Consider the following 25,684-nt stretch of genomic DNA (forward strand, 5'->3'; position numbering starts at 1 on the left):
AACCCTGCAAAATCATTGCTCAAAGATCTCATCAGAGACCTATAAAACAGCTGATCCACAACCATGTTCAAAAGCCAAGAGCAGTAGAGATCCCAGTATAAAGTATTTATTTAATACACAACAATTAACACAAATTCATCCTTTTATTTTTATTTTTACAGTAAATAAAAATGTATTATTCCCCCTCATGCATGATCACTGTATTAATCTAAGCCTTTTTAAAATTTTAAATGTGAAAAAATAAAGTGTTTCCCCCATTTCATCTTTTAATCATACCGCTAACATCTGGTGTTGTGCATTAATGGAGACAAGATGTAGAATTATATTAAGCCTAACATGTGGTTTGCAGTTACTTGTAATTTTGTTCTTTTCTTTTTTTACATAAAGTGTTAAAATGAATCAATAAATCATCCCATAAAAATAAATATTGAACAAGAAAGAACCAAGAGGTCTGCAGCTTCCCCTTCTCCAAGGATCACCCTGTTTCAAATATTTGCATGCTCTGTTTTGTCTGCCAAAATGCAGGGTTTTGGCTGGGTTGTAGCAAGATCACTGAATGGGTGCGGGGGGGGGGGGGGAAATGCTGTCTCTCGGGGAATGAAAAGTATTTCAGCCACAGTACATATACATACAGTGTTAACTGGACTCAGAGAGGGTCTTCTTTGATTAAGCCTTCGGTATTCAAGTGATCCACTCGCATTAAATGACATATATTAAGAGTGGAGCAAGACCTTAAAGATGATTTGGTCAGTTCACAGCCCACACGCTATATTCAAAATCACCCTGGGTTTCCAAATCATATCATTTTCTACAGTGGAAATTAATTTGGTATTTCTGCTTGGGGTTTTGATTTCTTTGGCTCATCTTGAAACGCTTTTGGCACCAGGTCTACCCATCATCCGCTACAGCAATTACAACTCTGCATTTTACGGGGTCCCTTGGTGACAGTTAAGCGCTTAATTTATTAGTTTACTGAAACAAAAGTGTAGTTTTTTAAAAAATGTAAAGCAACAAATGTGTGTTTCAGCTTTATTGAGTGTGACTGTGAAAAGAGGGAATACTGCTCATGGAATCACAGAGAAGGCTACATCTCAGTCCATCACCAACCAGCGTTATCAGAGGTCCACTAATGATCACACCAAATCAGCTCTCTTGGCTACCCCATTGCATTTTTACATAAATAATATAGACCAAAACATTATGAACATCTCAGCAACCTTCTTTTAAACAGAACAGAGGAGCCCTTTGACCTGTTGAGAAACGACTGCAGGACTCGTTCTCAAAGTGTCTTTTCTTTCTTTTATCCCCCAGTGAGCACATGGTCAGATTCCAAGCTGCTCTGGAAGGTCTCAATCCAGTTCAATGGGGCTGCTGTCTTCCTGTCCATCTTCCGTGTCATCCTCCTCCCCAGCTACCATCAGGCTGTTTAGAAGATTGCCTAGGATGGAAGTACAGGACAAGGGGAAAGTATCAAGAAGCGGCCATTTTCGAATGCCCAGTGGAAGGGCAAGTTCCCACATTCTGTTTGAGAGATATGCTGAAATGACAGCTGTCACTTGGTTGTCTGCCAGGGTTGAGTAACCTGGTGACGAGACACTAGTGTTGTGTCAAACATGCAGCAGGAAACATTGGATTAGCTGACAGGTAGCTTTCTAGATTGAGGGATACTGTGCTATTTTTCTGACAAAATGCAGACTGCTGTAAGTAGGAAAACTGGTGTCAGTACACACAAGCCCTAAGCCCTGTAAGCTACTGTACTTCAGATGACAATGAGTGACAAGCATCCAGCAGTCTCTTTTCATTTAGATTATCTTGTTTATCTATGGTGTTAAACTCACCTAATAGTCCTCCATAGGATGATGTTTGTTTGGGTGGGACACCAAAGAAGAGCTGTCCTATTCTGTCTAGATACTAAAAAAGCACAAGAAAGAGGGGATGTTATATTTATAATAATTTATTATTTATATCCCGCCCACCTGGCTGGGTTTCCCCAGCCACTCTGGGAAGTTCCCAACACAATATTAAAAATGTGATAAAACATCAAACATTAAATACTTCCCTAAATAGGGACCGGTGTTACACGGTCCCAGCAGCCACTTCCAGTCAGCAGTCTAGCTGCTGCATTCTGGATTAGTAGTAGTTGTTATTGTAGTTATTGCTGTCTCAATTCAGACACCACACAAAACCATGGTTTGCATTAGCTGTAGATTAGAATCCAAACCATAGCTCAATCCTCCAAATGTACTACATATTAACCACCGTGGAAAGCTATTCTCATTTCCCCACCACTCAGATCCATTAAGTCCATTCCTTAGTCTATGACAATTCCCTAATGGAGAATTAATGGCCATAACTATGGTGTATCAGTTTTGACACCCTGCCAAACTATTAATAAAGATCCTTAACCATGGGTTGATGTCCGACTGAACCACAATAATTCATTCACAGGCAAAACAAATTAATTTCTAGCAACAGAATTATACCTGGTTTGCCTCCCCCCACCCCATCCCTCCAGTCTCTCTCTCAAAGATTGTATTACTACTTTTTGGGTGTAGCATTGCAGATGTGAGGCTTAACTGCAGCGCAGCCATAAACTTGCCAAATGACTTCAAGGCACACTGCTGTTCTCTCAGCTTCAGCACCTCTATTTGCAATCTGGGGGATAGTAATATCAGCAGAGGCAGATTTAGGGGAGCACAACTGATTCACCCGCAATGGGTGCCACAACAATGACTTAGAACAGAAAGCAAGAGGTGGAGGAAACTGAGCTTTGGTATCACACAGGGTGCCACTGAAATTTGAAAGCCCAAAGTCTGCCACTGATATAAGCCTACTTTACAGTATTACTGATATCTGAGGTGCTTTGAACACTTGAAAGTCCCATGTAAGTATCACTCCCCCCCCCCCCCGAATTAGTCCCTACACACACACAGTGCTTTGTAACCCTGATTTAGAGGACACTGAAAGCAAGGTTGATCTGCATGCTATCCTTTAAGGTAGCCTCTCTAAATAGCAATCATCATCACCATCATAAAAACCACCTGTGGCCCTACAGATGTTACCTACTGGCCATGCTGGCTGGGACTAATGGGTTTACAGTGGTACCTTGGGTTACAAACGCTTCAGGTTACAGACACTTCAGGTTACAGACTCCGCTAATCCAGAAATATTACCTTGCATTAAGAACTTGGCAGTGGGAGGTCTCATTAGCTAAAGTGGTACCTCAGGTTAAGAACAGTTTCAGGTTAAGAACGGACCCCAAGAATGAATTAAGTTCTTAACCCGAGGTACCACTGTATTTAGAACAAGTACTTATATACTGCCTATAACAATCCATCTTAAGGCAGTGTACATGCTAACCAACAGCATCTGGGAATCCAAGGCTGGGCAAGGATGCGTTGAGCACTGCGCTCAGCAAATATGGAGAATAGGGCATTTTCAGTGGTGAGGCCTAGGCCCTGAATCTGCTTCCCTTGGGAGAACTGCTTAGCACCTTGCCTTGAAGCCGTCAGAAAGATGATGATGATTTATAAAATTTGTATACCACCCATCATCTGTAAATCTCAGGATGGTTCAGAACATGAGATTGATAACATGGTTTTATTCAGAAGTACTTTTATGCTGTCTGATTCCCAGAGTTTATGATGCGGCTGGGTTTTTTTATAAACAAGTTAAGTTGTTTCTGAATCCAATTTAATTGTACTGTTGCTGCTTTATTGTGTTGTGAAGTGCTCTGGGGGGGCACATATATGGGACTGAAAAGCACAGAAGCAAAATGAAAGTTTATAAAGGTGACCGCAAAGGAATTAAATTCCACCAATTTAAAAGTTAACTTACTTCATTATACATAGGATCCCTCTTCAATGAAGGTTGATACTGTTCACACAATACTGTAAATACTGTTAGTTTTCCTCTAAAAAAGAAGCAACAGAGAATGTAAAACCAGGCACAAGGGCAAAAAAAGGCAGCATTGTGCTTTGCGACTAAAACAAAACCATACCCATCAACTGCCAGCAGCAGAAACCAAATGAAATTGAGCAATGGCTGTACAAAGGGAGGTCCTCTTTCTATGGAAGGATGCTTCTGTGTGTAGGTCGTAAAAACCACTAATGCACTGCTTTTGTTCTTCAAGCACAGGAATCTGAAAAAAAAAGGAAACAGAATTTTTGAAGAGCTAGGTACAATAAAAGTGCTAGGACAAGAAGAGCTCAATGAGCTTAACACTTTAGTTTCATGCTCAGAGAGCATACCTGAAAATCTGCATATTAACCAGGTCGCCTTCACAGTAACCTCTGGCGTCACCGCTATTAATGTATTAGAGAAGGAAAATTAAGGTCGAGAGTGGAGTCTTGCGTTGGTGGTAGAATGCTGTCGCTTGGAGAACAAGACTGGGTGCTTGTGGTTTAAAGTCCACCTCAGCTACATTCTCACTATTCTCTCATCTCGAGAGATACAGAGGGTAATAAAACTGACCTACCTCACGGGTTTGCCCATGAGCACAAGGTTCACAGTCCTGCTCTCTGTCCCTGCTGGGGAATGTGTTGGTTAAGCAGCAGCAAGCAGGATCGAACCTTGCACATCTGTGGGTGTCACCCAGTGATGTCAGCTGACAAGTAGGTGTGTTTCTGGGACAAGTGGGTGTGTTTCTGGGGAAATGGTTTTGTGGGCCAATTTGGAACCCTTGGTGAGCCAAGATTAGTCTGTGGCGCAGAACTTGTATACCTTTCTGCTCCTTTATTTATTTAATGGCTCACATTTGTATCCTGCCCTTCATCTAAAGATCACAGGGCGGTTCACAACATAAAAAAAAAAAAAAAATGAGCACACCATATACAAAAGAAAAGAAAACCAACAACAAACCAATAACCCATTCTTCCCTTATGGCTAAAAAAAGTTATCTGAGCAACCACACAAGCGTGTAAACAAATTAAGATCAAAACACATACTGTAACACTGCCTGAGCGACAAACATGTCCACTTCACTGCGATAACCCCTGGATGAGGAATATTCTACCAACATGTTTGCACATCCTTCACCGTCTGTGGAGTGCAAGAAGTGATACCGAGATTCACAATAGTTTTGCTCTGGAAAAGAAGTTGAAAAAGAAAATCAGTTTGCTGTATCTCTCTCTCCCTGTGTGTGTGTGAAATATGTATATAACAGTCTCAGTTTATATTGGCAAGGTGGAAGCCATTTTACTTTTCGAGAATATTGCAATATTTGAACAAGCCAATAAAGAAAGTACATTACAGCATGCAACATGAAGGTTGGAATCCCAAGATATGAGTGAGGTTTATTATTATTTTAATTCAATATTCTGACGCAAAATATTCCATATTTTAAAAATGTTGCAAGAAACTGATAAGACAATAATGCAGTGGTAAGTTACTTCCTTGCACATTCAGAACAATAATAAAATAAAAGGTATCTTAAGAAATAGATGCAGATTTCAGCTGTTTTTGCTGTTGATGACATTGCCCTGATGGTCTTTGACCCAGAGACAAACCTGTTGGAGGTCATCAGGGAAATTGAAGCATTTGTTAAAATAGCCAGATTGACCATCAATAAAACTAATTCAGAGCTGCTATGTTTGAACGTTCCCTCAGAATTGCAAATAAGATTACAAATCAAAACAGGCTTTAAACTTTGCCCACATCATATTATATACCTGGAAATTAATATCACAAAATCCTATAGTACAGAGCCAACTTTCTGTCAATGGTGAAGAGTATAAAAAAAGGGGGGGATAGACCTTAAAACGTGGTCCAAGACATCCATGTTGTGGATGGGGAGGGTAGCATCAGCCAAGATTATGATATTGCCAACGATTTTATTTCTGTTCCAAACTTTGCCCATATGTACTTATACTCTTAAGAAATGGCAAAAAATGATTGTGAACTTTGCATACAACAGCAAAAGACCCAGATTGTGCTTAAAGGCGTTGTTTAAAAAATCTCAGAGGGAAGGGGCAGGGGCCTACCAAATCTGCAAAGATACCACGATGCTGCCCACATACAAAACGCCTTTGGCATGATGCACAACATAAAAGGAAAGGCATGGGTGCAAATGGAATTTGATAAAGCTATGCAACACAGAATCCCAAGCATACATTTTAAAATCCATAATAAAATTATTCTAGAAATGAATAATTGCAAAACCCATTTGCAAAAGCAGAAAATCTGGCAGTCTTGGGTCTCCAAATTAGCCCCACCTATATCACCACTAATCCCATCCACATTGCACTTTTACTCACCTGAAGGAAACCTATTTGATGTAAAATGGAAAGAAAAGGGCTTATACAGATCAGGTAATCTCTACGAAAATAATAACATGCTTGGAGCAGAATAAATTATGGAAAGTTTGGGTGAGGTCAACAAATTTATTTCAAATCCAGAAGTTAATTCCCAAGCACCATTGAGACTTTTAGAAAAATTAGTTTTAAATGTGGCTGAGCATTCTAAAAATATATATATATATACTCAATGATCTTGCTGTTGGGCAACATTCAGCCACCAAACAACTTTGGGAAACAGACTTAGGCACTGAAATTGAAGAAGCCGACTAGAACAACCAATGGGCAAAAAGCCCTTTAAAATCTGTATCAACATGTGTAAGAGAAAACTCCTTTAAGTTCATTGACAAGTGGCATATGACTCTCTTAAGACAAACATAGAACATCTTCAGCTACATGCTGGGCAACTGGTAGAACATTCCACATTCCATGTGGAGGACATATGAACTAGTACAACCATTCTTGGAATCAGTATTTGCTGAAATAAGTAACAATCAGAAAGTATTGGGTAATGAAAGTTTGGGTCAATTAACAATGCTTAAGGAAGGGCAACTTGCTTCATTATATAACAAACTTACTACTTTTCTTCTGGTGGCGGCACAATTACTAATAGTGCAGAATTAGAAAGGACTTGAATATCTGCGTATCACACAATGGAGATAGGGCATACATTTTATTCGGATAAAAACTTAAGAAGAAGGTATATGCCTTGAACAATATGTATGATGTGGATGATTTTATTGAAGTTTGGCAATCCTTCATAAAATACTCCGACCACGGATGTGGATTTATGGCAAAATCTTATACATTAATCTTCTGTTCCAGGGGAGGAGGGTAAAAATGGGGGAAACATCTTGTTCTGCCTATACATTTTTGAAAACTAGTAAAATTTTATTTATTTAAGAAAGTTTATTCCTTGCAGATCATAACAGGCTGGTGAAAGCAGACACTTTAAAATTATTAGCAACCACCATCAAAATAAGGACCACAAGAATGCCCTAGTTTTTAGAATTGTATGATTTTAAAATTCTAATTGATTTTGGTGGTTTTATCTGCTTAGCATCATTCTTGTGTTCATATTTTGTATACAAATTGCAATGGCTGGTGCTTTTATTTGGTCTGATAATTTTCCCTGCTTAGTTTTTTGCATTTTTTACTCTGACTGCAAAGGCCAGTGAATGGTGAAAATAAAATACCTATCTCTCAATTATAAGTTAATAATTAGTTCGCTATTTTAGATTTCCTAAAATTAATAGATGAATAAATCATTTTAAAATAATTCTTCTGAATTTTCCAGGTATCATTAAGAAGGAAATTAAAAAACCTAAAAAAAGGAAAGTGATTAATTAGATTGTTCCTAGCTAAGTATGTTTTTAATCGAGCATGCCTAATGGTCTTTGTTAATGAATTAACAAATGCCACTCTCTTGTCATTCTCATGTCTTCCCTTTCTTTTTCTTATGAAATCAATAAATTTAACCATATAGGCTACATCCCAGATTCTTAAAAGGCGTTTTTCAAAGGATGTTGGGTTGACCTTTCTCGAGTTGACAATTTGGCCACTGTCAGTACAGTGGTGCCTCGCAAGACGAAATTAATTCGTTCCGCAAGTTTTTTCGTCTTGCGAGTTTTTCGTTTTGCGAAGCACGGTTTCCCATAGGAATGCATTAAAAATCAATTAATGCGTTCCTATGGAAACCGCCTTCAGACCAGGTCCGGGACAGTCTGTCCCCCGACCTCTTCTGAAGGCTGAGGGGGGGGGGGACAAGGGCTTTTCTTCCCACCCCCAGCATTTTAAAAAACCCCGGGACAGCATTTTAAAATGCTGGCGGGCGGCAGCGAAGGCTTCGCTGCCGCCCGCCAGCATTTAAAAATCGCCCCGGGACAGCGGAGGACTTCTCCGCTGTCCCGGGGCGATTTAAAAGCCCCCGGGAAGGCAGGCCAGGGGGGACAAAGACTTTTGCCCCCCGCCAGCCTTCAGAAGAGGTCCTGGACCTCTTCTGAAGGCTGGCGGGGGGCAAAAGTCTTTGCTCCCCCCCGCCTGCCTTCAAAAGCCGTCCAGGACAGCGAAGAAACACGCTGCTTTTCTCCGCTCTCCCGGGAAGGCAGGCAGGGGGGAGCAAGGACTTTTGCCCCCCGCCAGCCTTCAGAAGAGGTCCTGGACCTCTTCTGAATGCGGGCGGGGGGCGAAAGTCTTTGCTCCCCTCTGCCTGCCTTCAAAAGCTGTCCGGGACAGCGGAGAAACACGCTGCTTTTCTCCGCTCTCCCGGGAAGGCAGGCGGGGGGAGCAAGGACTTTTGCCCCCCGCCAGCCTTCAGAAGAGGTCCTGGACCTCTTCTGAATGCGGGCGGGGGGCGAAAGTCTTTGCTCCCCTCTGCCTGCCTTCAAAAGCTGTCCGGGACAGCAGAGAAACACGCTGCGTTTCTCCGCTCTCCCGCCGGCCTTCAAAAGCCATCCGGGATAGCGGGAAGCGCTTCCCTGCTATCCCGGACTGCTTTTAAAATGCTGGCGGTGGGGAGCAAAGCCTTTCGGCCCCCGCCGGCCTTCCTGGACCTCTTTGAAGGCCGGAGGGGGGGGAAGGCTTTGCTCCCCACCGCCAGCATTTAAAAGAGGTCCCCGGAGATTTCCCTATGGGCTTTCTTCTTGCGAAGCAAGCCCATAGGGAAATTCGTCTTGCGAAGTGCCTCAAAAAACGGAAAACCCTTTCGTCTTGCGGGTTTTTTGTCTTGCGAGGCATTCGTCTTGCGGGGCACTACTGTAAATGTATTAACTATTATGTCTTTCAGGTAGCCTAGATGAATGATTACGAGATCAACAGACGTCTCTTAACTGGTGTTATTTTCCATTTCGCTTATTATCAGAACCAAATTTCTAATTTGAGGGCAAGCCCAAAATATAGTTTAAAAATGGGCATGATACCAGTTACATCTCCAACATTTATCTGTTGTGTTTTTGTATATTCTGCTTAGTTTTCATGAAGTTAAATATCTCCTGAAGAATAATTTATAAAGGAAAAAAAAAAGATTCAAATGGAGTGTGAAATGTGGATTTTATTTCCATTTCCATGCTGTATGTGGAATATTGTCATTAACCTCACCTTCCCATCTACCTAGGAAGGGCTGACTAAGAGTATCTAAATTTGCTGAGATTTTACATAGCTGACCTATAGTGTCTTTGATTGTTAGTTAGTTAGTTAGCACTTATGGAGGTCACTACCTAACTTATTTGTAGAGACTAAAAATAATGGGAGGCGAGAGTTGCCAGTATCAGCAACTCTGTGTTAATACATTTTTCAACATATTTGCAATTTCAAATTAGACCATAAAGATAAAGGTAAAGGTACCCCTGCCCGTACGGGCCAGTCTTGACAGACTCTGGGGTTGTGCGCCCATCTCACTTAAGAGGCCAGGGGCCAGCGCTGTCCGGAGACACTTCCGGGTCACGTGGCTAGCGTGACATCGCTGCTCTGGCGAGCCAGAGCCGCACACGGAAACGCCGTTTACCTTCCCGCTGGTAAGCGGTCCCTATTTATCTACTTGCACCCGGAGGTGCTTTTGAACTGCTAGGTTGGCAGGCGCTGGGACCGAGCAGAGGGAGCGCACCCCGCCACAGGGATTCGAACCGCCGACCTTTCGATCGGCAAGTCCTAGGCGCTGAGGCTTTAACCCACAGCGCCACCTGCGTCCCGTCCAAATTAGACCATAGTCCTCTAATATTTTAAAATTCCCTAATACTTGTTTATTTGTCAGTTTCTCATTACAATAAACTGCAGTGTAAGGTGATGAGCCAAGTCTTGATCTATTTTTATAAGTATAGGAAATTTTAAATAGAGTGCTAAAGCATGGATTAGATTGGATTTGAGCCAGAACTTCTCTAGTACATGTAGAAAGGTGTTTAATAGGTGTGGAAAATCTTTGTGCCGCCAGCCTGGTAGCTTTATCTAAAGTAAACCATGAGGTTAAGTGGTGCCACACAGCTCTGTAATTTTTCACAAAACACAGTACGGTGCTACCCTATTTTCATTTAATTGGCATAATGTTCTACTTTGTTTTTAAAGTTTCTAGTCCATATGAATGCACAGAAAGCCTGAGAGTCATTTCGGAGGGTTATCAGAGGTCAGAAATATGCAAGATCCCTTATCCGCCCTCCCTCTACATGCTCCACTCTATCCACCTGCTCCTTTTCCCCACTCCCTTCATATTTCTAACAGGTCAAACAGTGGCTGATAAAATTTTGTTAGCAACAAACTATGAACCGAGTAAAAAAGAATTATGAATTTCCTTGAAACGCAGCTTGAATTTGTGTGGAGGGTGGAGACAGCAGCATAGAATAGGAACAAACTTTGGTGAAGGGCTGCAGCTCAACGAAAGGACATCTGCTTTGTATGCAGAAGGTCCCAGGATCCATCCCTGGCAGTTTAAGGGAGGGCTGGGAATGTCCCCTGCCTGAAATCGAGGACAACTGCTGCTAGTCAGTGTAGATAATCTAAACTAACTGGACCAATGGTTTGACTTGGTATATAAGGCAGCCTCCTACGTTCCTAAAGCTGAACACTTTTAAAGAATATATGCTGTATTTTATAACATACGTACTACAATGTAGTAAGATACTGAAATGCATTCATGTTAAAAGAAGTCTATTGAGCAGGTGTCAATACTGTATGGATATGAGGGATCAGAGGCCTAAAAAAATCTAGAGACATGCTGCCAAGTTCCTAATTTATCTCTGTTGTGTTCATCCCAGTTTTAAAAATAAAGCAGACACTGAACACACACTAATCCAAGTTGCCATAATCTCAAGCAATCGGGACAGACCAGGTTTAGTATTTTACAAGCCAAGATCTTTCACTCCAGTCTGATAGGCTTCAAGGCTGAGCATTAAAACAAGACATTTAAAAGATGCAAGCTATGCTCTTCAGAGAGCTATTTTGAGTATTCCCACCAGTCTGCATGTGCCAGTTGGGACATATAGACCCACCCTCAATTCGATAGCCCAGATCACTTTGGAGATCCCTCTCAGTTTCAGAAGTGATTGGAAGCGCAGTATGGGAGCTGCTCTTCAAAGTCCCCTTTAGGGCATAGAACTCTTTTTAGATCTAGGCCACAGTGGCCTGGTACACCAGTCACAGTAAATCACAGTTCATGAACTTGCCTTTCCTGTTTGTCTCATTAGAGCACAGCAGAAACAAACCACAATCCCTGGTCTCACATTATGTCCAAACCAGGTACTGCGGTCTGTTTCGCCCACTACAGATTGTGGTGCGTTGGGAGCAAAACAAATGATTACCCTGAGCTTGTATGTAACGCTAAGCCATGGATCATGGTTTGTTTCTTCCTGGAATGAGCAGGGAGGAATAAATTGACTGGGTTCAGCATATTCATGGTAGAACATTACATGCAAACAAAGCCAGTATCTGGATCTTTCGAAGAGCAAGCAGCCAACCAACTTAATGGCCACTTACATTAACTGTTCCTACCTTTCCACAGCGTGATGGCTAGCAACTGGTGTAATTTTGGATGCCCAAGTTTTCCTGATCCGCCACTAGACCATTTCAGCGCCCTGGAAACAAAGGCCACTCTTTCAGGTGAATTTGGATCCATCAGGCTGAACACTTTGGCCAGGTTCTCTAGAAGCAACCACAACAAGCAACACTTAGCTGAACATTTTTTAAACAGCAACTGCATCCTTTTCGTTTAAACACAAAGGTCGTGTAAAATTACCAGAATATACTCAGTTAAAATGTCTTTAAAGCGTGAGTTTCTTTAGATAGAAATCAGCAAGGAACACCTAATTGACCTCTCCGCTGCAGTGCAAGGAGCCACACCCTTTCCTAATACGTGATGGCATGTCAGGGGGCAAGTTCCCTTGTTGAATGGCTTAACACAGATGTTCTGAATCTACCATAATTTCAGGCAGGTGAAGAGAAGTCTATCTTCCATCAGAGGATGCTGTCAAGGACCAAAGCCTGAAGATGGAGTTGGGTTGCAGGACACCAGGTAAATTGCCAGGTTGGCAAGCTACAAAACTCTTTCTCTCCCGGCCTTCATTCTGTCCACAAACCCCTGGATCAGTGGTCAACGTGGAAAAGACTCTCCAAAGGATTTCCAGATGGGCAGCTTGAGTGAAGAGCTATATCAACTGCATGCTTACCGAATCAGGCAGTCTGATAAGTAAAGGGCAAAAAGGTCGACCCGCAAGCAGTGAGCGCATCGCCAAGCAGACTGGAGAAGTGGCTGTCCATCAAAACGGCAGAGAGGTCAATTATTGTGCAGACATTACAGGTTGTGCCTGTGTTGGGGAGAGGATAGTGCCAAAGATCACGCTCCACCTACAAACAACTCTAGTTTACTCAGAACCATGGTCAGTTCATTATAATAGTTTATTTTTCAGTAACTTGGCATCAGTCGACGAGAGGTCTAGCAGAGGCTTCTAGCCGTGGTAGCTCATGTTTGGTGTTCAGAAGCAGCATCTCTCAGGTAAGTGAGGCAAAATAACAAAAAGCGAAGGATAGCTATCACCTTCACACACAGTTTGTAAGTTGTCAGAGCCACCTGGCTGGCCACTGATGGAAATAGTGATGGACTAGATCAGAACTGTTCTGGTCCAGGAAGACAATTCTTAAGTTCTCCCAACTCAGGGTGACAGAGGACCAAAACAAAAAAAAAGGAATCAAAGCACTTGACGCTACTGCTTACACCTCAGAACTCTAGGTGCCCAACTATGAAACAAAAACCGAAGAAACTCTTACCTAATAGCTCATCTGTAACTTTTGCATCCGATTTCTCTAGCGTCTCTAGAACTAGCATGGACAAATCAGCAGCGCTGTTTTGCTAGAAGATACAGAAGAAACAATACTGAATAGATTGAAGTAAACCATCAACATTAAGAGGGCAGGGTGGGGGGTGTATATGTCACAAATTATATATAAAAAAACCCCCACTTGGATTGTGTCATTAATGTTGCTTGGACTAATTTCCCCGAGATTTCTGAACGGTTTTATTCAAACCAGCACAAATATGCTGGTGAAGGCTGCTATTTTTATATTCTATTTGTAGAGAGCTTTTGCAATAGTCTAAGAATCAATTATTTAGGGTATGCTTATGTCTTACATAGGCTGCTTCTACCACTCATTCAACAATGCAACCATGAAGCCAGGCAGCTCCCCATTTTTCTAAACTTAAAAGGTTTCTCTCTAAGGCAGTAGGAGAAGTGGAAGACCTGATAGGAGAAGTGGAAGAGCTGATAGGAGAAGTGGAAGAGCTGAGGCTGTGCACACTGTTGCATCAGATACTCTCTTCCAGCCTTCAAAGATTGGGGGGGGGGAGGGAGAAAGGAAAGAGGGGCAATCTGAGCAGTTGTTCCAGAGTTGCCCTGTGCTATATATTAAAATACTTATTGTTTGGGCAATAATGATCCTCTCTCTTTCCTAACTTCAAAGGGCCGCTAAGAGAGAGACATAAGCACAGCAGATGCATTTGCCACCTCAGTGCTTTCCCAGAGTAACTGCTCATGCACCAGGTAAGCGCATAAGTAGCAGATTGTTAGGCTGCTTTAAAACTGCTGCAGTTGGCCACAACCCAGCATTTATCAGGGCATTCCCACCGCTATCTTTCAGTGTTCAATATTTATTACATTTACACCATTTTGAATGGGTCTTACTTGATTGTGACTGAAGAACAAGAGGGCCCCGGAATACATGAGTTCTCTAGCTTCCACATGTTTGCCTTGTGACATGTACCTGCACATGGAGAGAGAGAAAAAGAGTGAAAGGTATTCAGAATACAGCAGAAAGAGGCAAGCTAGCATATGTTTGAAAATGCTTTGTACTGAATGGATTTCTATCTTTTAAATCATGAGATGCCGCAGACTGCAGGAACAAACAAAAACTCGTGGAAGGTCTTCACGAGAAATGTATTTTGAATTGCCCCTCAATCTTAGGGGGCCAGTTTACACAGGTACCCACCTAATGAGAGAATGTATGCATATGAGCATTCCTTGTTCTCAAAGAAGAAAGCAAACTCCCACCCCACTCAACCCTCCAAAAAACCAGACTGCTGCACACAGTGTTCTTGGCATCCCATTGCGCATCCATATATTCCTGGCGAGGAGAGATGCTCCTCCTGCCCACCAACCAAGAAGACAAGAAAACCGACAGAGAGAAGACTGCGAAAATCGAAACAAAAAGCCAAACAACACCTAGTATGTAAATGAAGATTCACCACATGAATAAGACAGCATTATTTAAGAACTATTTTCCCACTGAGCTGCCACCCAGCTGCCTTTGGCAGCAACACCAAGCCTTAAAAAGAAATATCTCATTTATTTTCTCTCCACAGTGCAGAAAGCCCCCTCCAGCCATGGCTTGTCAGTATTAGCCTCCGAGGAAATAGAACCTGCTCTCTTCTTCTGCAGGTCAATGTCTGCAGGAGGGTGGAGGCGGCTATCTCTAATCCTGACCGAGTGTCCCCCACAATCCCCTGTAGCCTTTTCCTTGCACTTTCAAAACCCACCACACCCTGCCACTGGTTCCAGCTTTCCTGAATTTGCCAAGCCCCTGCTGATTTCTAGACACCAGTGTTATGTGCATTTACAATGTGCATTTACAATGAAGGGGTCCTTCAGGCTGCTGCTTTCCCATCTAAAATCCCCAAGCAGGGTGTGGCATATGGCAAAGCAGCAGTTAACAGCAGCTGAAATAGACAGCCTCGGTAAATTTGGACAGGCAGTAAAAGTGTGACCAGATGGCAACGTGGGTTTGATACTTGCATGCCAAACCAGAATCTCAGGAAGATGGCATAGCAGGCAACCTCAAAATGCAGACACTTTTTTTTGGGGGGGGGGCACATGTTCACTGTGTAGTAGCCCTTGTCATATGGGCTGCATGACCAAACAGATCCTATGCTCACTAACACCCGCATCATGGATGGGATGGAAATAGCAAATGATTAGCACCACACAGAGCAGCTGAAGCATGCAGACTGCAGGTTTTTACAGTGCCCACATCTGTCTATCTTCGAAATTGCTGCACCCTAGGAAAGCTTCAGTACCAATGCTCCCGCCCTCAAAGATCAAAATCATATACCATATTAGCTCAAGCTATTCCATACATTCTAGGAAGTACCTTATTTCAGAACCTTTTCATTCAGTGTAGAGATTCACCCCAACTCCTTATAGCCTGCAAAATCGTTACCTAATGCCTACAGAAAGACAGTTTCCTTCCAAAAGCCACCATCTTCTTCCAGCACACAATTCTGCTTTGCTGATTATTTGAGATTCCCGATTTCAAAGCGCTTCTCAACTGCCCCCATTCAAAGTGATTTTGCCCCTTTCTACATACTAGGATAAGGCAGAGGTACAGAAAAGGGGGTTGTGTTTGTGTTTTGAACTTTTTCTTACTGCCATTCTCTGCAATTGCTCAGCCACACTGTTGTTTTTTAAAGCCATTTTAAAACCACATTCTTCCTGCTAATCTCTGAACTAGCCAATTAAGGAACATGCAACCAGAATTATAACATCAGGGCACCATATAGCCAATCCTGACATCACAAAGACAAATCAGAGAAGGTGATATTTACTCTGTTTTGCAGCCCCTGATTTATTGCCAAGATTGGGGATACAATTCGCAAGGGGTAAATTGATTTGCAGTTCTACTCTAGTTTTGGTTCAGTCCGAATCAGATACAGTTCTCCTGAGTGCATCAAATTTTCTCTTTCTTTTTTTCTTTTGCAAAAACATAGGTTTCTAAATGGTACAGCTATATGTGAAAATAGGCCAGGAAACGGGCAATACTTAATGAAATCACAAAACCAGAAAAAGGCTCCTTGATTCCTTCCATAATTATCCGACAGTATTATGCAAAAATGGAAACAGATTGGTTTAATATGCTTACCTTGCAGAGGTCACCAAATCCCATTTTTCTTGGCACCGAATTTGTGCAGTGCCCAGTATCACAGCTCTGATCATGGTTTAATCATAACCTTGACTGTTTTACTAAGAGTCCAGACCATTATTTTCCACTGCTCTGGAGTATCGGCATAACTAAGAACATCCAGCTGATGTTATGCTCCAATTAATAGCTCCCAGACTTTTTGTTTCATCAGTTTTGTTTACAGAAATGACACAACATAAAACAAATGGATGAACTATAGGAGGAAAAGCCTGCACCTCTCAGCTTTTCTGGAATTATAAATAATATAGCAGAACTGTAATTAACTTTGCAACCATGCAGTTTGGAGAAGATACCATCCACAAGTTTGCTATGCAGCACCTGAAAGCACCCCAGACCACAGTGGTACAAAGAGGGCAGGTACTGCCCAAATCATCACAAGTACCACATCAACATATTTCCAAACTTGTCACAATGAGATCTACTTTTTATCAATTTATCGTCTGCACAAACTCAAGGACATCCTTGAGACCTAACGTTCAGATGTTTATAATCTAACAAATCCAACAGCTTAGGTAAATATGCAGTGATAGGGGTTAGGAGGTACAAAAAACAAAACAAAAAACAAGATTAATTTCAAACTCTTAACAGTTCACAGATGATTCTATGATGTCCTTACAATATGTACAATTGCCATTTCCTCTGCAGTAGTTTTCACTAGGGTTTGGACAACTTAAAAAGATACCGTTACACAACATCTGGGACATGAGCTTCTTTTGTGATCTTTCAAGCACTCTTGAGCCTTCCCCCACACTGCAGGCTTTCAACAGAATTCAAACTGTGCACTCAATGCCATCTAAAGCATCCTAAAACCTACCACTTCAGACCAGTTCATAAAGGACATTTCAAAGGTTTCTTGTATTTGCTTGTCTCTAAATAGAATTTAAAAGTGAACTAAGTACTTTTAACAAGCTCATTCAACTGCCTTGATCCAAATAAAAAGGCTTGTGTGCCAAATAAATTTTGGCGTGTGTATCTCAATCTTGATCATAAAATGGAAGGCTATGTCTAGCATCAGTTGTCTATGCTCTTATTATATTACACAAAGACAGTTAGGCTACCTTTGAATACAGTTTGGAAACTACAGGTAATGCAGAATTCAGCAGTCAGATTGCTGTCTGAGACCCAAAGGTCTGAGAATATTACACAGAAACTGGCCCAAATGCACTAAGGTAAAGGTACCCCTGCCCGTTCGGGCCAGTCTTGCCAGACTCTAGGGTTGTGCGCTCATCTCACTCTATAGGCCGGGAGCCAGCGCTGTCCGCAGACACTTCCAGGTCACGTGGCCAGCGTGACAAGCTGCATCTGGCGAGCCAGCACAGCACACGGAACGCTGTTTACCTTCCCGCTGGTAAGCGGTCCCTATTTATCTACTTGCACCCAGAGGTGCTTTCGAACTGCTAGGTTGGCAGGCGCTGGGACCGAACGACGGGAGCTCACCCCGCCGCGGGGATTCAAACCGCCGACCATGCGATCGGCAAGTCCTAGGCGCTGAGGTTTTACCCACAGCGCCACCCGTGTTCCCCAAATGCACTAGCTACCAATTAATTTCCATGCTCAATTCAAACTGCCATATGTGGCCAAGGACGCCAATACCACAAAGACCACCTTTCCCCACATGAACCCCTATAGTCTTCATCAGCAAAAACCTTTACTCAGGCCTTTAGTTGTTAAGCTAGCCTCTAGAGTGGTGTCATCTTGTGCATGTGGGGAGGAGCAGGACTTGTCCTCATTCTAATGTGGGATGAACATTTTAGGAATGTTGTATTGTACATTGGTTTCAATATTCTTGGCTTTTAATTGACTGTATTTAACTCTTTTATTTTATCTCATTAAATCGCTTTATACTTTTTTTCTATAAAGCAGCTAACAAACAACTTTAAATGTTATTGCAACTTGTTTGCTGAAAATCTCTTTATACCCAGGCTTCAGCTTCCATTTTCTATAAAAATCATGTTATATATCCCCATATTTCCACAAGCTGCTCTCAGTGACAAATGATATATCAACCTTTTAAGGAATCCAACCTCATTTTATTTTCCATTTCAAATGAGCGGTTCAGTTGACCTGAATGTACTGCAGCATGGATCTATGTTTCAGAAATGACTTGATCAAGTGTCCCAATTTCTCAGATCTGCAAAAAGCTTTGTATTTGCAAGGTAAGAGAAATGGGCCCGAGGAAGAAAGCTGAGACATGCAATTATCAACCCTAACCTGAGAGAAGTAAAAACTTACACCATAATAAAATAAAAAGGTAAAGGACTCCTGACAGTTAAGTCCAGCTGCGGACAGCTCTGGGGTTGCGGCGCTCATCTTGCTTTACTGGCCAAGGGAGCCGACATTTGTCCACAGACAGTTTTTCCGGGTCATATGGCCAGCATGACAAGCTGCTTCTGGCGAAACCAGAGCAGCGCACAGAAACACAGTTTACCTTCCTGCTGGAGCGATACTTATTTATCTACTTGCACTTTGACGTGCTTTCGAACTGCTAGGTTGGCAGGAGCTGGGACTGAGCAATGGAAGCTCACCCTGTCACAGGGATTTGAACCGCCTGCCTTCCAATCAGCAAGGCCTAGGCTCAGTGGTTTAGACGACAGCGCCACCTGCTTAAACATTAAAATACTGTAGTTAATATGTAAGGTTCTACAACAGTCCAATGTTTTTGCTACAACGGAGTAGCACAACCAATCTCTCCAGAAGCTGTAACCTCAGAGAAAGGAACTAGCAGATAGTACAAACCCCTGTTCAACCATGATGTTCACTAAGCAGCCTTGGGCCAGCTACTCTCTCAATCAAACCTCTCATGGGTTGTTTGTGGGGATTTAACTCAGGGATAGACAATGTGGGGTGCTCCAGATGTTCTGGACTATACAACTCCCACGGATAATGCTCACAACTGGCTTTTTGCAGACAAGTAAGATAATTTCTACAATAGCTGGTGATTTGTGATTGTAATGGAAGCATAAAAGCCCATGTTCCCAATATGCCTTGAATATATTTCCAAGTGTCATAGAAATATTTTCCCAATGCAAGCTATGCCTTATATTCAAATACTTCAATTTCTCTGATCTGTACTGTATAAGGATTTGTATCAAATGGGTAAGGAAATGAGACAAGAGGAAGGTAAAGAGGGAAACTGAGGTGCAATTATCAACTCCAACCTGAAAGTACAAAATACCAACTCAGTTAGCTTGAATCAATGAGACCTTTGTCATTTTTCTACCCATCAATGCATTTACCATTGCCTCAAACTACTGCAATTACAACCAGACCTCTGGGGAAATATTTGATCTATTACAGTGCTTGACTCAGCTCACACATTAAAATATTTTCCCTCTTCTAGCTGCAAGACTCAAGGCAGCAATAACAATTTCCACTATGGCCACAAATTGAATTCCTTCTCCCACTCCTGATAATGAACAAGGTTTCTTCTACTCTATACCTCTTGCCTGAAGTAATGGAACTTGGATGTAAATGCTTCCACCTTAACCTGTTTTACACCCTGACCTCAAATGCATCTGCTTATAATCCCAAATATCCTCTCCATTATCCCAGTACTTCAGGTTGACTGGGATACTGGCTACACGTTAAAGATAACTAATCAAAAGATTATACTTACTCATTAACACTTTAGCTATCCTGTCATACACACTACAATGAATTTGTTCCAAGACTTTCTGTACAGGTAAAAGGATTTCTCCTGTACAGAATGCCTTATTTTAATTGTGCATCTTTACTTGCTGGCTTTGTTTAAATATGTTGCCATCTGCTGCAAGTTCTAAAGGTGAAGAGGTTAAGTAGTTCAACCATAGCTGTCAACTTTTCCCTTTTCTTGCGAGGAATCCTATTCAGAATAAGGGAATTTCCCTTTAAAAAAGGGAAACGTTGACAGCTATGAGTTCAATTGAAAAGAAAAAAACCTATAATCACGCTTATAATGAGAACCAAGTGTCATGAAAAACCAATACCATTTATTTGCAACCAATACCAAGTGACTTACCTCCCTGCACCCTGCATTGCTAGTCTTTTCCACCTGGTCTGGGAGGTTGGGGTCCTGACTGACTCCAGCTACCAAAGCTGAGGTTGCTGAAAAAGATTCCTGGGTTGCGGTATTGTTTAGGGGTTTTCGTTGCTGTTATTGATAATAATTTTTTGTATCTTTCTTCTTAGATCTTATAATGATTTTTGTGGAAAGTCTTCAATGACGGTTGTGTATTTTTCAATGTATTTTATTTATCTGTTGTGGTTTATGTATCCTTTTGTTATGTTTGTAATTTTTAAAATCTTTTCATGTTGGTAAGCTGCCTTGACTATGGTTTTAACTATGGAAAGGAGGCATACAATTAAATGATGATGATGATGATGATGATGATGAAGTAGGTATACAAAGTATACAAAGTAAGTATACTTTGAAGGCTCTCAGAGTAACAGTTACATTGTGTCATAGATTTTGACAAGCTGAAGCCTGCTTGGTCAGATACATCTGATGAAGCAAGATCCAGCCTACAATAGCTTATGAAACAAGGCATTTCTGAATCTTAAAATAAACATAGCTTTCCCTTCTCAAATATCACTAAGATGCCTATCCACTTGCTGGATAAAAAAGGTGGTTGTAAAATAACCAATGCCTTGCTAGATCAAAGAAGTCTATCTAGTTCAGCAATGTGTGAGCAGCACACTTTGTGCTCTCCCCACATAGTTCTCAGTGGTCTACTGCTTCTGAAAAATGGAAGCTCTATTTAGCAGTCAAGATTAGTGACTGAGAGCAACTACTTCCTATGAATTTGTTTAAGCCTTGTCAGAGCTACCCAAGTTGGTGGCTGTCCCAAAATTCTGTGGAATAGATTCTACTCATTAAGTGATGAATGAAGCAGCAATAGTTCCTTAATAACCTACTGCTAATTAAAATCACTGGCTGACAGTGAGTGTTGTACTAAGCAAGATTAAAGAGAAGTAGCTACATCACTTTGCTACAACAGAAGAAAATGCTAGAAAGACTGCTATTTCCAGTACTGCAAATGCTTACTGCACTTACCAGGTCTACATTTCAGCTTTGAACAGAAATGTCACACAATGTATAACTCTTGCATTCCAGGGTCTTTTCAACCCATTTTTTACTGTCCTTGCCGCCTCACCCCCCAAAGCATGCCAAAATATATCTGCCAACTAAGGATAACCATGCATCTGACAAAGTGGGAACCAACTTACACATGAAAGCATTGGCACAATAAACCTATTAATCACTCTCTCACTGAATATATTACACTGGGCATTTTTAAGTGCATTGAACAGCACTTCCGACCAGTTTGCACCGGATCTCGGAAGGCTGCAATTAAAGCACTACAGCCATATTTCCATTGCAGTAATTTAACACACATATTAAAACTCATAAAGCAAGATGAGCTGGCTTCCGCCCTTTTCAGCTGCTCTGACGTGAACGACATTGCATCAGGGCAGCGGAGGGCGGATAGCAAAGCTGTTTGCTTTAAGCCTTTAACATCTCTGTTTCGTAAGTATGTGTATTTGTTTTGTGGGTCTGTGCTTGCGTGCAGGAGACAGTGAGAGCAGTTCACTAGTGGAACGTTCTCCCTCGGGAGATCCTGGACTCTCCTTCTTTGGAGGCTTTTAAGCAGAGGTTGGATGGCCATCTGTCATGGATGCTTTAGCTGTGATTCCTGCATTGCAGTGGGTTGGACTAGATGGACTCTGGGGACCCCTTCCAACTTTACAATTCTCTGTTTCTATGGTGTGTGTGTCTGTATATAGCAAGCTTTAACATCTGTTCTGTAGGTATGCGTATATGCGGGATTTGTGTGTATATATAGGAGCATCTATCCACCTACCTACCTACCTACCGGCACGTATACACATAGAGACGACTCCAAATGCCTCACTCATTAACTCTACCCCCCTTACTCTCCCTCCATCTCTCTTCTGATCCGGAGTTTCGCATAGATGGGGAGACACACCGAGAGCCCCCTCCTCCCTCCCGCGAACCCCGCCCCTTTTCTCGACCAATAGAGCTTCGGCGAATCGAGAAAGGCAAGCGGCTCAGCCAATCGTATTGGGGAAAGGGCGGGGGCGTGCGCGCGGAGGACTACTGGTGCGCAATTAGAAGCGTCTGGAAAGAGGCGGGGCGAAGCGAGGAGTATATTCACGGCGGCGCGAGGGGGGGGAGGGGGGCTATGTGTGAAACGAAGCGCGAGCGGCGCCCCGGCGTACCTGAAGAACAGCGTCCGGTACATCTGGTGTGCCTCGTAATAGTCCCCTTTCTCCACGCTGGCGCGGAGTTTGCCCTCGACGCGTTGGACGCCGCCCCGGTTCCGGCCGCTGACGGCGCTGCCGCCCTTCAAGGCCTCTTGCTCCGCCGCCATGACTGCGGGGCGGGGAGAAACGCCACACAAGACGGCCGGAGTTGCCTCACGCAGCGCGGCGCATGCGCGGCGACCTTGCCGGCTTCCGTCGGCTCCGCCTACTCAACAATGGGGAGGGTGGCGGCCGCCGAGGGACATGCGCACGCAAACGAGCCCCGCCCCCGGCGCCTCCGAGAGTGTGACGTCCGACGTGGCTCGGCGCACGCCTCAGATGAGGGGGTGTAGGGCGCAAAGGGCGTTTCCAGCGGCGTCTCCATGACGATGTTGCCTGCAAGGGGGTTGGACGAGATGACCCTCGTGGTTCCTTCCAGTTCTATGATTCAGTTCTCTCGCATGTCCCTCGAGCGCCTCTTCGGATTCCTGGAGGAGTCAAGGTGGACCCACTACCACTGATCTGGGGTGCAGCGATTTTGGCGGAAGGCTTCTGGTGACATAAATAAGATCCTAAAAGAAAACATTTTACTTTTGTCCAAATGGGTTTTGCTTTGGTTTTTTTTGAAGGAAAGAATATCAAGATACAAAAATTTAAAAATTAAAAAAAATCTTTTTTTCCTGCACGCCGACCCAAAGATGGAAAACATTTTTAATTTAGCACCACGTTATGGTGAAATAGTATTTGGAATATTGCATTACATGAGAAATTTTCCTAATCCTCCTTTTTGGAAAGGAACCACCTCTTTTGTCTGTTTGTTGGGATTTCATTGAGTACATAAAAAAGAAAATTAACACTTTTCCCTTCCACAGCCCTAGGATAGGTAACATCTTAACTGGCTGAACATTTTTCTTGATATAGTAGCCTTTTTTCTTGGTACTCCTTGTGTCTCTGATGGTTTCTTGTTATAGGTTTAGGCTTAGATTTCCATATACTGTACCTCATTCTCTCATTTGCTATGACGGTAGTCTTCATTTCTTTCTTATTGCAAATATAACCAGCTGAATCATTTTTTCTTGTGAATGTAACATCCTATGCCAGCCTTGGTTTGGTTTCATTTTTATGCATTTGTCTTATGAAGTTTTATTTTGATACTTGGGCTATGTTTAAGTATATTAAACAAAAATATATTCTGGACAACAGAGGTAGCCAGCACAACACCCTACCCATCCTCACACATAATATTTTGTCTGAAGCTGCCTTGTGCTCCAGCTATCTAACACACCACTCTACAAAATATTAATCCAGAACTTATTTTAAGTAGAAAAGAGCAAGGTAACTCCTTCCTATTCCCCATCTGCAGCAATGCTCTTCCAGTTTCTGACCCATTGGCTTTATTATTTAAAATATTTTAGACATGCCTGAAAAGGCATGTAGGAGAATCTTGTAAAAGCTAAAATGTGGATGGAGTGCATGCTGGATGTGTGGGAAACCTCACAGCATTCATTCTATATTGACAATGTCAATCAAGAGCCAGTTTTTTTGGGTTTTTTATATAAAAAAAATAGATGGAGCTGCACGCAATTCATCCAGAACTGCTTCCGGCTTACAAGACATTGCTTCTTATTTGGGAAGTACCCAGGAAACATCTACCTTCATCAGTAATGACAGGAAATGGAAACTGAACCTGTTAAACTACCAACACAATTGAAACGAACAACATTGGTACTGGGTGTATCTCTGTAAACAGACATGTGGCTAAATTACTCTTTAAAAAATGTGGCAGAAGAAACCACACCTGTCCTGTTTGTTATATTCTGAACATGTTTCAAGCATACTATTTGTTTCCAACAGTCAGGTTTTTATAAGGGCAAGAAATTGCAAATCTCTTTCAGTTTTTTGTTCTGCAGTTAGCAACCAAATTGCATATTTGCTCCCTCACTGGAAAGCAACAATGTCAAGCTGATATATATGCTTCATTAGCACACAACAGCTTTAAACTGTGACAAAAAACTTCCATACTAAAGCATTCTGAAAATGTTCCTCTGAATACATTTTTTGTTTACATATGTTCAGGACCTGACTTGAACAGATTAATTAAAACAGATGTTTCATTTTGCATTAATGCTACTCATTTCCAGAAAGAGGAGACAAGAGGACAAAGCTAGAAGAGCTGCAGGAGATCCATGACTGGATTTCCTGATGTTCCCTTCTCTCCAGTTCTTATAATGCAGCTGGGCAGGGTCCCAGTTTGTAGAGCAATCACCAGTTCTCTTTTAATCTTTCCACTTTATCTTCAGTCTAGATAGCTCCTTCCCCAAAGCTGCTAGGCTAGGGAAAGCATACAGATACCCAATCACTGATCTTGCCTTGTGTGACTCCAATGGATCCTCACAAAGTATGTAATATGATACTGGGTACAGACTTAAGCACTGTGCAAAAACACTGCGGGGTTGTCATGAGGATAAAATGGAGGAGGGGGGATAGCTGTGCTTGAGGTCCTTGGAGCAAAACCAGGATATATTGCAGGTATTTAGTAGCAAACCAGTAGTAATTTAAGAAGTAAAAGCATTTCTTGAACTTTTATATAAAATTTAATTCTTGCATGGTTGTGTGTTTCCTTCACACAAGACACACACACAGAAAATTCTACATGCCCTTGGATCTATAAAACGTGAACAAAAGTACCTGCATAATTTTGGGGAGGAAGGCAGAGCATTTGGTGCAGAGATAGGCAAAGAGAACTAGAAGAAGAAAATGCCAGACTGAATTGGACCCAAGTCCCTCTAGTTTAGCGTTCTGAGTCTGGTAGCTGTTGTCAACCAGATTGCTCTGGAAAGGTCAGAGGTGGGGAATGAGTGACTGCTGTCCTATTTGTACCTGAAAGTCTGGTCATCAGAGGGACAGGCCTTTGCAGATGGGGGTTACCTTTAACTATCAGAGCTAATAACCATTGAAAGATCCATCCTCTCCAAGTTTGCTGAATCCTTTCCAAGACTATTTATGTAGTAGCTTAAGTGGTGTGGCACATTGCTTTTCTATTAACATACATAACTGTGCTGTGTGCTGGGCAGCAGTCATAAACCAGATTGTCCTGAAACAAGTCACTTTGCACTTAAATAAGATGACTGCCAGCTGCCTTTCAGCGGCGTTAAAAATCGCCAAGTTATTACAAGCATTCAGCATAAATACCAAAAGGG

General features: G+C 42.3%; 1 protein-coding gene and 1 long non-coding RNA gene across 2 annotated transcripts; one reads left to right on the forward strand and one right to left on the reverse strand.

Moving 5' to 3' along the window:
• Nucleotides 1–90: 90 nt before the first annotated feature.
• GET4 (guided entry of tail-anchored proteins factor 4) lies at nt 91–22,717 on the reverse strand. The gene is made up of 9 exons (XM_083711770.1): nt 22,461–22,717; nt 13,952–14,030; nt 13,041–13,122; nt 11,769–11,918; nt 4,947–5,085; nt 4,001–4,141; nt 3,838–3,913; nt 1,839–1,911; nt 91–1,438 (listed from the first exon to the last, which is right to left on the reverse strand). Exons 1-9 carry the CDS (start codon nt 22,610–22,612, stop codon nt 1,350–1,352), a joined length of 981 nt encoding a protein of 326 aa, XP_083567896.1. The 5' UTR covers nt 22,613–22,717; the 3' UTR covers nt 91–1,349.
• On the forward strand, nt 15,662–23,584 carry LOC310831391. Its single transcript, XR_014557844.1, has 2 exons — nt 15,662–17,410; nt 17,776–23,584. It is a non-coding gene; the product is annotated as an uncharacterized lncRNA (long non-coding RNA).
• Nucleotides 23,585–25,684: the final 2,100 nt, after the last annotated feature.

This window comes from Podarcis gaigeae (genome assembly GCF_964106915.1).
Source record: "Podarcis gaigeae genome assembly, chromosome: 14".
Lineage (NCBI taxonomy): Eukaryota > Metazoa > Chordata > Lepidosauria > Squamata > Lacertidae > Podarcis > Podarcis gaigeae.

Coding starts and splice junctions, on each gene's coding strand:
- GET4 (XM_083711770.1), bottom strand. CDS start 22,612: ATGGCGGCGGAGCAAGAGGCCTTGAAGGGCGGCAGCGCCGTCAGCGGC. Junction 11,919..13,040: donor AGTTACAGATGAGCTATTAG/GTAAGAGTTTCT, acceptor GGTTGCTTCTAG/AGAACCTGGCCAAAGTGTTC. Junction 1,912..3,837: donor GGGATCCTATGTATAATGAA/GTAAGTTAACTT, acceptor GTGCTTTTTTAG/TATCTAGACAGAATAGGACA.